Genomic DNA, 12,827 nt, shown 5'->3' with positions numbered 1-12,827 from the left:
TGATGAGGCACAATGTGTGTTCATAACCAGCCTCTTGAGCAACCTGATACCTGAGGGGGCTACACAATCTTGTAATTCATCTAAAGCAAGAGCCATTGTTTGTTTCATTGATCTCTTCTAATCATATTCAACAGACGTATGCTAGTATATGCAAAAGTTCAGAAATAAATGTAACAAAGCAGATTATGTTTACTATTAAGATAATAACCAACAAATGATTTGTTGGCTCTCTTGTCTTCAGTTCCACTTTCAAGCCAGTGACTGCCATCAAAACTAAGTTTGGCTTGTCAAATCTGAAAAATTGCTAATGCAGGCAAATGCCTTTTCTCTTTCAAGACTAGCAATGACTATTAATGTTCAAAGTACTGTTGTCCAAGCAGCTTTTAAACTACTAACGACTTGTATTTTGTCAGACAGCTATCAGAAACTAGACATTATTTTCCTCCACTGGTACTCTGCCTCCTTATTTTTTTGTGTTTCATGCCATTAAAGCAAAGAATGTTATGGGAAGCAGCTGTGCTTGTTTTGAAAAAAACCTCAAATTCTTGTTATGTGATAATTTTTTCTTTGTTGGGATTTCAGTCATAGAAACAATTTGCTGCTCATAAAGACATAAAAGAATAAAAAATAAATTGCCTAAAACAACATGTGCATTTTTTTTTGTACAATATAACTGGTGCTAAGTTTCGTCTATGTACTGTTTTTGTCTTGTTTTGTTTTGTTTGCTAGCTACATACCACCCTGGGACCTAAAAGAAAGTAAAAATACTGCTTTTATGTTTACTTTCTATACAATCTTGGATTTTTATGTTTTCTGGTAACACATTCTAGATTTCAGTAAACCTCTTTTTTTGAGTAGGACTTAAATGAGAAAGAATCATTGAACTTTTCAACTGAATGGCTTAGCAAGGAATGAAATAGAATTGAAAATATTGTTATCACTTTCTATTAATTAACATTGTTCTTTGCTGCACTATTATTTAATTAACTGGGGCAAAAGTATTTTTTCATGTCTTTTTTCTATGTCCTATTAAGTAAGTCCTGAACTTTAAACTGTCATTTTAAATAAGTGTTCTCATGTTTTTCCTTGTATGTGCCACAGATAGGGTTTTAAGAAAGCTCAAAATTTGTCCATGTGTTTTTGTTCAATTTGTTTGAATTTCTCAGGTAGAATGCACATTGGTAGTTTTGAAAATAACAACCAAATAAATGTATTTGTTGCAAGACAGTTTAAAAATGTTAACTTTTACATAAATGCTCATGATTCCAACATGGGGGGTAAGTTTCTACCTATAGTATGCTGCCTTGCACTTAATGTTGCTGATCCTTTTTCTCATTTGTGTTGTTAGAGAAATAATACATGTTTAATTTTTAGATAAATTAAAAATAAAATTGTCATAGTGAATAGAGTCTTGGTTCATTCACCATACTATTGGCTGGAATGTTTGATATCTATAATAACATTTTCTTGGAAAATATACATGTGTTGTTTCTTTGCAACTTTTCCCTTTATGATGCTAGTTTATGGGACTTGACTCTCAGAGATGACAAAACCACAGCTTTATTCTGGATAAGTTGAAATCATGATATGGGGATTTTTGACTCTTCTCCCTTCAGTCAAGGTTTTATCAGTGCTATGGAAGAAGAGTAAGAAATGGACTCCACGGTAGCTCATTTCATCCCTTCAGCCCTTGGTGGAAGTGTTAAAGTTATGCAATGCCCTCAAACAAGTGTGGCTGTGGGGTATGGAGTCTAGTCTGAGAAGTTAGGGGCCTCAGTAATCCCTCTTTGTCCATTCATGAGTTAACTGTATTTTGACATGAAATGTATAGCAAACTGCCTCTTAGTATTATCTATATAAGGAAGGCAGACTATGACTTAGAGTTCAACCTGGGCACTTGAGAAGTGAAAGGGTCCTTGTTGGGTTCAAAGAACTCCTTCTGAGACAGAAAAGGCTGTATGGATTTTTGTTGGATCTCAGATTTGCGTAAATTTGGCCCTCCTAGGTAAGGTGCATGTGACATAATGCAGAGAAGTTGCAGATTTGGATAGATACTGAAAACACTTAAAGAATGCTGCTTAGGAACCAGAGACACTGGTACTGAGAACAGTGTCTCTGCACGAGTTTGACGAAAGCAGGTAGAGCAAACATGTTCACCTGACCTTTTCCCCACTGGCCTATGGTGGTTCCCTCATCTTGAATAGAGCCTTTTACATAAAATGGCTTATGAGTAAGTGAGCTGGATTTGTGAAGTTTTTAGACTAGTACTGCCTTATGGTAATATCCTCACATGTGATCAAACGGTGTTCATTTAATTCTGAATGGAGGAAAATCAGGTTATTTGGGATTGAAGCTTTAACCAGGCTCTGGATGTTTTCCTCTTGACCTCAGACAAACCTGTTTAACTTTGTAAAAGGAGTAGCCTAATCTTAACATCTAAAAGAGATTTCAGGTTGCAAATGTGGCCCAAGGTCTTTTCTTTCCTGCCCCTTCCCCAAAGCATATGGAGGTATAACAGGTTGTCTGGAACATAATAGGCAACTCGATTATTTGTTGACTGAAACCTAGTTGGGGAAAGCACATTTAAAAACAAAACCAGGTAATAATATGGTTTAACAACATAAAACATGCAAAGCGGTGAGCCTGCTTTGGTTCAGGAAGTACATATCTTGGAATAAAACTGCCAACATTAAAAGGGAAAAGCACTAATATTCAGAGTAATTGGTTGTCTGTGTTTATACAACTGACTGTATATGCAAATCTGATATCCCCCTTTTGACATGAAGTGAACTAACTTTGCTACTGTAAGGATTCCTGACTACCTTCCTGATCAGATGGTGCATTAAAACAAAACTATGCCTTGGCGCTTAGCAACAATGCCTTCAGTAAAATTATCCTTTTAAAAAGCTTTTAAAATCCTCATTGATTTTAGAGAGGAAGAGAGATACAGAAACATCAACATGAGAAATATTGATTAGTTGCCTCCCGTACATGCCTGACAGGGAATTGAACCCACAATGTTTTGGTGTGTAGGGAATGCCCCAAACGAGCCACCCAGCCAGTGATAAAATTTCCTTTATATCCCTTGCTACATATGGACCTAAATGGAGGTCTGTGTTTGAGTTTAGAAAAGTTCTGATTTTCAGGGGACATTGGGAAGGGTTCACGGGAACAAACTTAAAGGACACATGGTCAAAAACTAGGGGGAGGGTGGTAATGGGAGGGAAGTGGGGAGGGGTGGGAGGGGGGCTGGATTGGGAGTAAAAAGGAGAAAACTGTATTTGAACAATGATTAAAATAAAATAAAAAAAAAGAAAAGTTCTGATTTAAAGAGGCAGGATTTGACAAGTCACAAAAACTCAATTGAATCCATTTTATTTTTAGAGAGCAAGGGAGGAACATCAATGTGAAAGAAAATCATTTATCTGTGGCCTCTCTGCCTCTCATATGCACCCCCACTGGGGACTGAACCCACAACTCCGGCATGTGCATTGACCAGGAATTGAACCAATGACCATCCCTTCGCTTTACAGGACAATGCCCCCAACCCAACCTAGCCACACTAGTCAGGGCTTAATCCCCATTTCTAACAGCTGGTATAGAGTTTGTGGTAGGAGAGTTCTATGATGTTTTCCCCATTTACTTGTTTCTTTTGGAATACAAAAAAAAAAATCTACTCAAAAGCTAAACTCTTAGAATTTAGCTAACATTAAATGATTTAATCCGGTTCCTGAGATTGTTAAAAAAAAAACACAAAAAACTCACCACAATATATTGGGTAAAACCATTTTATTAACTGACCAAAGCACTTCATTTTGTTTTCTGATTTGAGGTAAAACCATTAAACATGGTTCACAAGAAAATACAAGGAAAATACTATTCAACTACAATTACAAGTTTGAAACCTCACTAGTTGTTCACACAACACTTACAAATTCATACAACTGTACAGTCTACTTAAGCTAAGTTTATTGTTAATAAGACCAGTATCAAAGACCTAGACACTCCACTACTACTCTTGCAATGGCTCTAGTTTTGCAACAACATAAGAGTTAACTGTTACCTTATGAATATACTTTACTTCAAAAACCACTTGGCTAGTGATGTGTATTGTTTCCTCATTATTCAGGGGTGGGTGCAGTCTCTTAGGGGAGCAAATACCTGTTCTATACGCCCCTCATGTCAAATCACATAAAATAACCATTGCCCCACCATGAACAGGGATATTGGGAAGATAGTCCTATGATCTTCATGTATTTGGGTTTTTAGGCAGGCCAGCTGATTCTCCCCAAAGCTTCTTTTGAATGTTCAAATCATGTTTTAATCCTCACTGTGTAGAATTGTTAGTGAGGGTGTCCAAGTGTCTGAAGGAGAACAACAATGCCATCTAGAAACAACTAAACCCAGCTTTGAGATTTCATTTTCTTCCTGGACAGCTCTCTTTAATGAACATCAAAGCCTTTGGGACACTGCAGATTTGCTTTAATTCAATTGAATAACCATGGCTAAAAGTTGATCCTTTGTCCTTGGTGCTTGCAGGACTTTGCAAATTTTACATTTCTACCTGTTTGGGAGAAGTACCCAAGTCTTAACCTGTCTTTCAGGAAAAACAAATTTAAATTCAGCCTGTAACTACAGAGAGAAGGAAAACAGTACTCACATTTGTATTACAGCACTGTAGCTCACTTTCTGGATTTATGACACACAATCATCATGCAGTCTAAGTTAACTTTATCAGTGTCACTAGTGATGTTAATTAAAAAAAATTTACAGCAAGTTCAAAACTTTTCTAAATATTGAAATCACCACATTTTAAGACAGACTGGAATGTTACAAATGGTTCTGCAAAATACAAAAATAGATATGCTTCCACTGAATGCTTTAATCATTTTTCCGAGTATTCTCATCTTTTGGTTCTTCATCATCGGAGTACACGGTAGGCTCCTCTCCCTCCTTTAGCAGTTTGCCCACATGATGATACTTGACTGGAGGTAAAGAAAACACAGATGGTCATTTTCATGCTTAATAGGAAATCAATACCACAGTTCATATTAAAGTTTTGATCAGAGGCTGACAATCTACTGAGGAATGTGTGGGGCTTCTAAGAGTTTTATTCAGAAAAAATATGAAACAGGTAGTGATGTGTGTCAATGAGTGTTCAAATGTGTTACATAAGGGTTTAGAAGGCTTATTATGAGTTAGTTAGAATATGCTTTAGAAAATGTGCAGAAGGATTTGGGGAGGGATTTCCAAAAAATGAAACCACCATATACAAAAGCATGCAAGTGAGAATCAACATATCTGGGATGTAGTGAAGAGACCAGGTCAGCAGGAGTAGGAGTAAGGTTGGCTAAGCAGTGTGGGAAAATATTATGAAGGATGTGGAAAGCCTGCCTGAGGAGTTTGGACTTATCCTACAGGTGGCAAAGGGCACAGGAGGTTTATGACAAAGGTATCACCAAGTAAAATAGTGCTTTGGCAACAATGGTATCTGTGTGGTGTTGAGGGCAGATTACAGTAAGGAGAGACCAGGAGGCCAGCAGGCACTCGAAGGAACAAGAGCCAGGAGTAATGGGGCATGTCAGTGTGGGAGTGGAAAGGAAGAATATGAAATAATTTAAAGGAAAATTGGAAACATAAGTTAATGAAGTGAAAACTGGAGATTCCATGGATTGAAATGGGGACTCTGGAGGGGAACATGACATTACAAGGACTGGAGAAGGTAGTAATGGCAAGAAGCAGGTCCCTGGAAATCTCAGATAAAGTTCAATCACATTGTGGGGATAGAAATCATACTGCTGGAAGCAAGGAGGTATAGAAAGGAAACGAAGCAGTGGGTAGGAACAACCACTTACTAGACAGTTGTCTGACAGTGGAGGGAATGAATGATAATCTAGTAGATGGAGACAACAGTAGATAGAAATTTTCCCCAACACGAGTTAAAAGCTATACACTGTTAAAGGTAGTGGTAAAGAAGGCAGAGCACTGGAGATGGAGGAGAAAACAGATTTAAAAGGACAAACTGGAATGCAAGACTTGGGAATGAATGGAATCAGCAAACCACCACCATAATGGCTGTATCACTGTGGCCAAGCTAATGCAGGGTTAATCATCTCAGTGTCAGAGGACAAAAGGACAGAGCCTCCTCTTTCTGAATATGGGAAGGAATTAAAGGAATACCCAACCTGTCTAACCAGGTAACCAGATCTGCTTTTGTGTGAAATAATCACCAGGAACAACTGGAACTTCCCTATCTAAATATATTATAAAGGTTCCTAGGGTGCTTGGGACTGTGCAAGACAAAAGCTGGGTGGTACTTGAGAAACCTGCCTTAAGGGAAATCTACACGAGCCCTAGGTATAGCTGAAATTTCACAACAGTATTAGGGGCTAGCCTTAATTCAAGAGGGGAAAACCCACACTTTTTACCCTACCAATGAAAGGAAACCCTAGAACATAGAGCTTTCTAAGTTGTAAATGACAGCTCATTGGTTTCATATAGAAGAATCTATTGTTACAAAGGCATCTTATGGATGCAAAAAATGAGGGACTATTTTAGATAGCTGAATTATGTTTTCCAAGTAAAAAGACTTGCCTCTAGAATTGAAAGCTATACTTAGTCTGCTTGGGAACCAAACTCTAAAGGTAGAGCCATATCTGGCTAATTATTAACCAAGAACTCTCTCTGAAGTCAGCTTTGGTTTCAAAGAAAATGGTTGGATTTAGCCAAAAAAGCCAGTAATATTTAACTGATTATAGGGAACAGCAAATAGAAAAACCATATTTTAAATTAAAAAAAATGTTCCTGAAAATAAATGATCATAGTCTTCATATACTGCTTCAGAGCTGGAAAAGATTATTCTTCAAATTCTTAACAATGAAATATTGCTAACGGAATAATTAAATACTTAGACTTGATAAAAGCCAAATGTTTCAGTGCTCAAAATTTGAACTTAACCTCCAACCTTACTTCTCCCAAAAGACTGCAGCCCTTAGCAGAGGCCAGGAAACAAGTGTATCCTTTTCTTTTTTTCAAAATGCAGACACCATTGTTGCCGGGCACATTATAGGCATCATTTGTAGAGATGTGGCCTATAGTTAGGCTCGATTAGATTAAAAGAAAAGCTGTTTTGTATAATACAAGTCTCCCATTCTTCAACAGAAATGTGGGCTGCTTTTAAACAGCAAGCTCTACAAATGAGGACTTATGAAAATCCCTTTCTGTAGTCAAGATGGCTGCTCTCTTCTCCCCTCACACCAACCACCAAATCCTAGTGTGGAATCTATGCAAACCTCTCAAAAACTGAAAAACCAGAAACTCAAGTTTCCATAGAGAACGAGGCTAAAAGTTGATATGCAACCATGGCAAGTGACTCAGCACTGCTGCAATTACTTCAAGCCATGAACTTGATCCATCTAAGATTCAGGAGCCTATCAAAATGCTCCCAAGTTTCAGGCTGTTTAGCAATAACTATTGGACTGCCCTGAATCCTATTACTGGTTGAAATTTGATCCAGGCACAATTTAGAAAAAAAAAAGTGCTTACAAGTGAACTGAGAGTCCCAGTCATTCAGGGTCTCCTGCTGGGCAGGAGTGAGGTCAGAAAGGTCATCATACTCGTCCTTCAGAGCTTCCTTATCCAGGCAAAATGTGGCGAGGCCCCTGGATGCATCTCTTCCGGCAAAGACCCCATAGGGTCCCTCTTTAAAAACAAAACAAAACCAAAGACCAATTCTTTATTACAGTTCATTTCTCTGTGGTTCACACACAGAAAATGGCTTCCTTACCATCAACATAGAAAGCCCCCTTTTGCAATATCCAATTCCTTTTGGAAACTGTAAGTGATATTGATACTTTGAATCATTATGTAGTGGAGACTAAAAGGCCTGTCATTAACCTTTCCAACTAAATCAAAGTATGGTATACATTATTATCCAATTCCTATGATTTTCAAATAGCTAATAAAAAAAACCATAAATGATTATCTCCTGGCAAGGGGGCTGGTAGGGACTGATCCCAGATAATCTGAGTACGCAGGTCAGAACTCAGCTTTAGGGGACTGAACCCAGAGTTTGGCTCTGCTCTAGGCACCTAGGCTACACAACAGTGAAAATCAGGGTTTCTTAAGATAGTGTACACTAAGGTTTTCATAAGTGAGAACAAACACTTCCTTATAATTGTCCAAAGTATCTTTGGTTGCGAGACTGCATTAAATATTAACATTTGACATCTGCAGGAGAAATTTTTATGAGTATCGGTGGTTCAGAATCTATCCACATGTTACATAATCTCCACTGTCAATAAAGAGCTAGCAGAGACCAGCTGTCACTATTTTTGGTGGGCTTGAAGAGAACAAAGAAAATCCTAAAACTTTCATGGGAAATAGAGGCTGAATCAATACCACAAAATAATTCTATAAAACATTAGAATGCTATTATATATATTATGCTGAACTTTTACCTAAGAGAGGTGAATCATTCTGTAGATAAAGTAGGTGTTCAGACTCATTTAAATATTGCACAAGTAAATGAAAAGAATCCAGTGTACTTTAAACAGTGTTTCCCCAAAGGCTGATTGAGTAGCAACCCTGACATTAAAGTTCGTTGGTAACCACTATGCCAAGTATGAGTCGTTTCAATAGAGCCTCATCAGCTGAAACTACAATCCATTAGGATTTTTAAAATGATGAAATTTATGATCAACTTTAAAGGCAAATAAGATTAAAAATGTTTTTAATCATTATATGCTATTTCCACCAGAGAAAGTAGTAAAAATAAAAAAGTCAGTTTTCCTAGTGGAAATGGTAGCATTTAGTGCTTGAAAATAGGCCAATTGTACTGGCTTGGACCTCACTATTTCAGAAATTATGGTCACAGAATACTTACAGTGTGAGGGAAACATTAAAAGACTTTGGAAAATATTCATCAGAATATATATTCATTGTAATGTAAGCTCCACAAGTCTCCACAAGCGGGGCGGGGGGGGGGGAGTTCACTGCCATAGTCCCAGCACCTACATAACTGCCATGCAGAGAATAGGCACTGGAATGTTTAATTCTTAGGAATCCTTTGTGACATTAAGTATCCTTTCCACACAATGTCACATATTCATGGGCTCACAGGATGACAGTGCAGGACAGACTTAGAGAGATCCCACAGGGGCCACCCTTATCATTTTAAAGAGGGACAACTAAGGCCCAGAGAGAACAATGTTTGGCACCAGGCCACACAGCTGGTCAATGCTCCATCCAGGACCAGAACCCAGGTTGCCTGTTTTGTGCTTTTTGCACAGGCCTACATTCCTTAATGACTTTGCAAACTGAAAATTATTTGATGGCATCTCACATGCATGTGTTTGGGTTTTTTTTTTTTACTGCTTTATGGTATAGCTCAGTAATAACAGGTATTCGCATAACTGTTTATTGATAACGCCTCTTGGTGTGCCACCTGAGTGACAAATAATATAGGTGTGATTTTCAAATTATTCTGACAATTACACATCTGCAGAAACGATCCACAAAGAAAAACTGCTAAGTGGGAGAGTTTCTTAAGAATCATAACACATCTGATTTTGATTAGTTAGACTGGGAGAGTAAAACAAAGTGGGCGTGGGGGTGGCCAGATTGCTGCCTTCTATACTCTTCCCTCTCTCCAGAGCAGCAGGGAAAAGAGCATGGTCAGTGTGCACATACTTGCTGACCTCCATGGCTTTACAGGAGTCCACATTGGAAGAGCTAAAATCTCTTCCTCCTCTACTGCAAATATGTATTCTATTTAGCAGGACTTTCCAAACCTGGCTGCATCTCGAACTGGCCTCAAGAAGCATGTTAAATGCAGATTCCTGGGGATCTTCCCCACCTTGAGTCTTCGGTTGTTATGGTGCTTAGGCAGGAAATCTGTATTTTCCTCAGGCGCATCAGGTGATTCTGATTCAACCCGGCTTGGAAAGCCTTATCTCAGAGGCCCCCTTCAAGCCTGCCCCTTTCAACAGCTCAGCAGTCTTCCACCCCTCATTTCCCTTCTGGTTGGCTTTTCCTGAATCTCCACACCCAGCAGCCTTCATAGCCCTATCCCCTTTGTTTGTCAGGATCCTCCCACATCTCCCTCCCTCCATTTTCAATATTTTTGGTTTCTAGTCTTTTCTCTCCTACTATAGACTAAAATACTGTATTACCTTTTCATTTTTCTACATTCCCATTGTCCACCACATTCAGCTTTTATTCCTCCCTCAACCAGCTCCTTTCTCCCTATGGAATCACCCTTGTTCACCTTACAGCTTTTCCCCATCTGCTAAACAGTGTGCGTGCGCGCGCGCGCGCGCACACACACACACACACCAAACACATGCCACACACATACCTGACACATGCCATACTCCAAGCACCCGCACGCGCAGGCACACACACATCTGACAAGCCACATACACTGACTACGCACACACGGCGCACTCACATCACTCACCCACCCCCCCCCCCCACGCACGACGCTTATACCTGCTGCTAATCCCATCTCCCTTTCCGTCTCCCACACCCTCACATTCCACCAGGGCTACTCCCGGCGTCATTGGCCTTAGCGTCGTCTCCCAGTCTAGGCCTCCCTCCTTCCGCAACCCCCCAAGCCGCCCTAAACACCACCCCCCTCCTTTTAGAAATCCCCAAACCAGACACCTTCGAAACTCCCCTAACACTACATTCTGCTGCGTGTCCCTCACATTCCTTTTCCAGCCTTGCGATCTCACCCACCACCCCCACCCTCTGGCTTAAGACATCAGTCTCTCCACACACACCCCCATCCCGGCGCGGGCTGCACGGGGCAAGGAATTTGTATCCCCACTGGCCCACAGCCCTTCTAGAGCGCCCCTTGTCCCCCGCCCGCCGGGGAAGCCGCAATGCCACCACCGCACGGCTCTCTGCCTGCCCGCCCTCACTGGCTCGGTCTTCATTCCCCTCTCGAGAGCGCCCCGCTCCCCCCGTGGTCTTCCCGGACTCGTCCTCGTACTGGGGCCCCATCTTTGTTTCCGCGACCCCGGGGCCAGAAGCCGTACCGGGCCCATAGAACTTGCGGCCTTTGGTCACGTCGAACACCTTGCCGTTGATGGCCATGAGTATGCGCGGGTCCTGGATGCCGTCGAAGCGCCGCAGTTCAGCAGGGGTGAAGTCTCGCCGCTTAAGGCGGGGCAGTGGGGGCGGCTCGTCGTCGTCGCTGTCGCTGCTGGCCGCCGGCTGATCCCCGCGCACAATCTTGTAGAGCAGGAAGATGCAGAGGCCGAGCAGCAGCAAGTTGAGAGGCGACGTGAAAATCTCGTTCAGCAGCCCGCCCTCCAACTCGCTTGGGTCGGCGCCCGTCGCCACCACATCCTCGGCAGCCATGATCACTGAAAGCAAGGATTGGGCCGGATTTGGGAAGGCTCCGGAACGTGCTGCTTTCTCCTCCCTCTCCGTGCGAGCTAGTGGCGCGCTCCGCTAGGCGAACTGGGACTAATCAGGAGAGGAGGTGGAGCCAGGAGGGGAGAAGGCGGGGCTGAAATAGGCGGAGTCTCCCAGCCTCTTCTCCCCCGAAGCTGCGGATGCGCACTGCCGGGCCGAGTCCGTCCCAGCCCAGCTCAGGCCTCCCACCTTCCAGCGGGTCGTGGCTCCCCTCCTCCACCCGGATCCCGCCTTCCCTGCGGCTGAGAGAGCTGAGCCCACTCAGTTTCACCTGCGAGGCCCCAGCCCTTCCTGGCGCCATCCTCATGCATCCTCCGGCTCAACCGAGACGCTGCGCAGTCCTCCCGCGCACCCGCTTGCTCCAGACACACCGACCCCCTCGCAGAGGTTTGACTCCGCTGGGCTCTGTCTGAGGCCCCCCTTCGCCACCTGATGCGCGCCAAACACCGACTCCATTTCTCTTGCTTTAAGATTCTCCCCCGCCTCCCATTCTAAAGCCCCATTCCGTGCCCCCCTCGCCATCCCCCAGGACCACGAAGCTCTCACAGCACACAAAAAACTTACTCTTCGAGCTTCTTTATCCACCTTCAAGACCCACCCTACCCATTCTCACCTTGGGAACCCCCATTTGCTCTCTTTGACAACCTTTCTCAAATTTTCCCTCCTGTGCAGTGGGGCGGACACCTCCAGGATAGGTGAAGTCACGCATAAGTCCCCTTTTGACAATTCTCGTAATATCTGGGGAAACTGACCCGGTAGCCCGATTTACTCTGGGCTCATTCTCAGTTTCTAAACTCTCTACAATCACCGGTTTTCTCAGTCCCAACGCCTCAGCAAGCAACGTTCTGTTGTTGCTCTTTTTTTTTTAGGGGGAGGTGCTTAGAATAATGAGCAAACTTTCTTTGTTTGGCAGAGTTCTTCTGTTTGAATTCTGTCGAGCTGCCTTTGGCAGTCACAATAACCCTGTACTGAAGCCCAGACCAAGGCAGGAGGTTTGGTTCCTTTTTCTAGGTATTTCACCCGGCCTTTGATGTGCCTAACTGTCTGCACAGGAGCAGGCCTTATGGAGGCTGTCCATACCCTTTAGAGTCTTAATCTGGCCTCCTTCTTTATGGCGGCAGGGGGAGGGGAACGGAAGAAAGGATTGGGGGAAATAATTAAAACCAAGCCTTGCCCACATCTGCATCCCAGAGCTGTACTTTTCCATCAGGAATTCTGTTCACTTGCTCATAATTTACTCCCCGTCCCAACACGCAGGAGGCTTGAGAGAATTGGCTTCTTACCTCAGAATTTTAAAAATTTCTGGCACAAACTGCTTCTATCCCTGCCCCCCATCCCATCTTATTAAATTATTTAAAGTGCATGTGAGCTGAACAGTCTTTATGTCGGCCTATGCATTTTCT

General features: G+C 42.2%; 1 protein-coding gene across 1 annotated transcript; it reads right to left on the bottom strand.

The window, feature by feature from the left end:
* Positions 1–3,772: 3,772 nt before the first annotated feature.
* On the bottom strand, positions 3,773–11,462 carry PGRMC1 (progesterone receptor membrane component 1). The gene is made up of 3 exons (XM_045817553.1): positions 11,043–11,462; positions 7,546–7,701; positions 3,773–4,985 (listed from the first exon to the last, which is right to left on the bottom strand). The coding sequence occupies exons 1-3, from the start codon at positions 11,365–11,367 to the stop codon at positions 4,882–4,884; spliced, it is 585 nt and encodes a 194-aa protein (XP_045673509.1). The 5' UTR covers positions 11,368–11,462; the 3' UTR covers positions 3,773–4,881.
* Between the last annotated feature and the right edge of the window lie 1,365 nt (positions 11,463–12,827).

Source organism: Phyllostomus hastatus, unplaced genomic scaffold (assembly GCF_019186645.2).
Source record: "Phyllostomus hastatus isolate PE091 unplaced genomic scaffold, TTU_PhHast_1.1 phas_scaffold_28, whole genome shotgun sequence".
Taxonomy (NCBI): Eukaryota; Metazoa; Chordata; class Mammalia; order Chiroptera; family Phyllostomidae; genus Phyllostomus; species Phyllostomus hastatus.
Note: the sequence above shows the minus strand (reverse complement) of the source record. Positions and strands in the feature narration are given on the sequence as shown.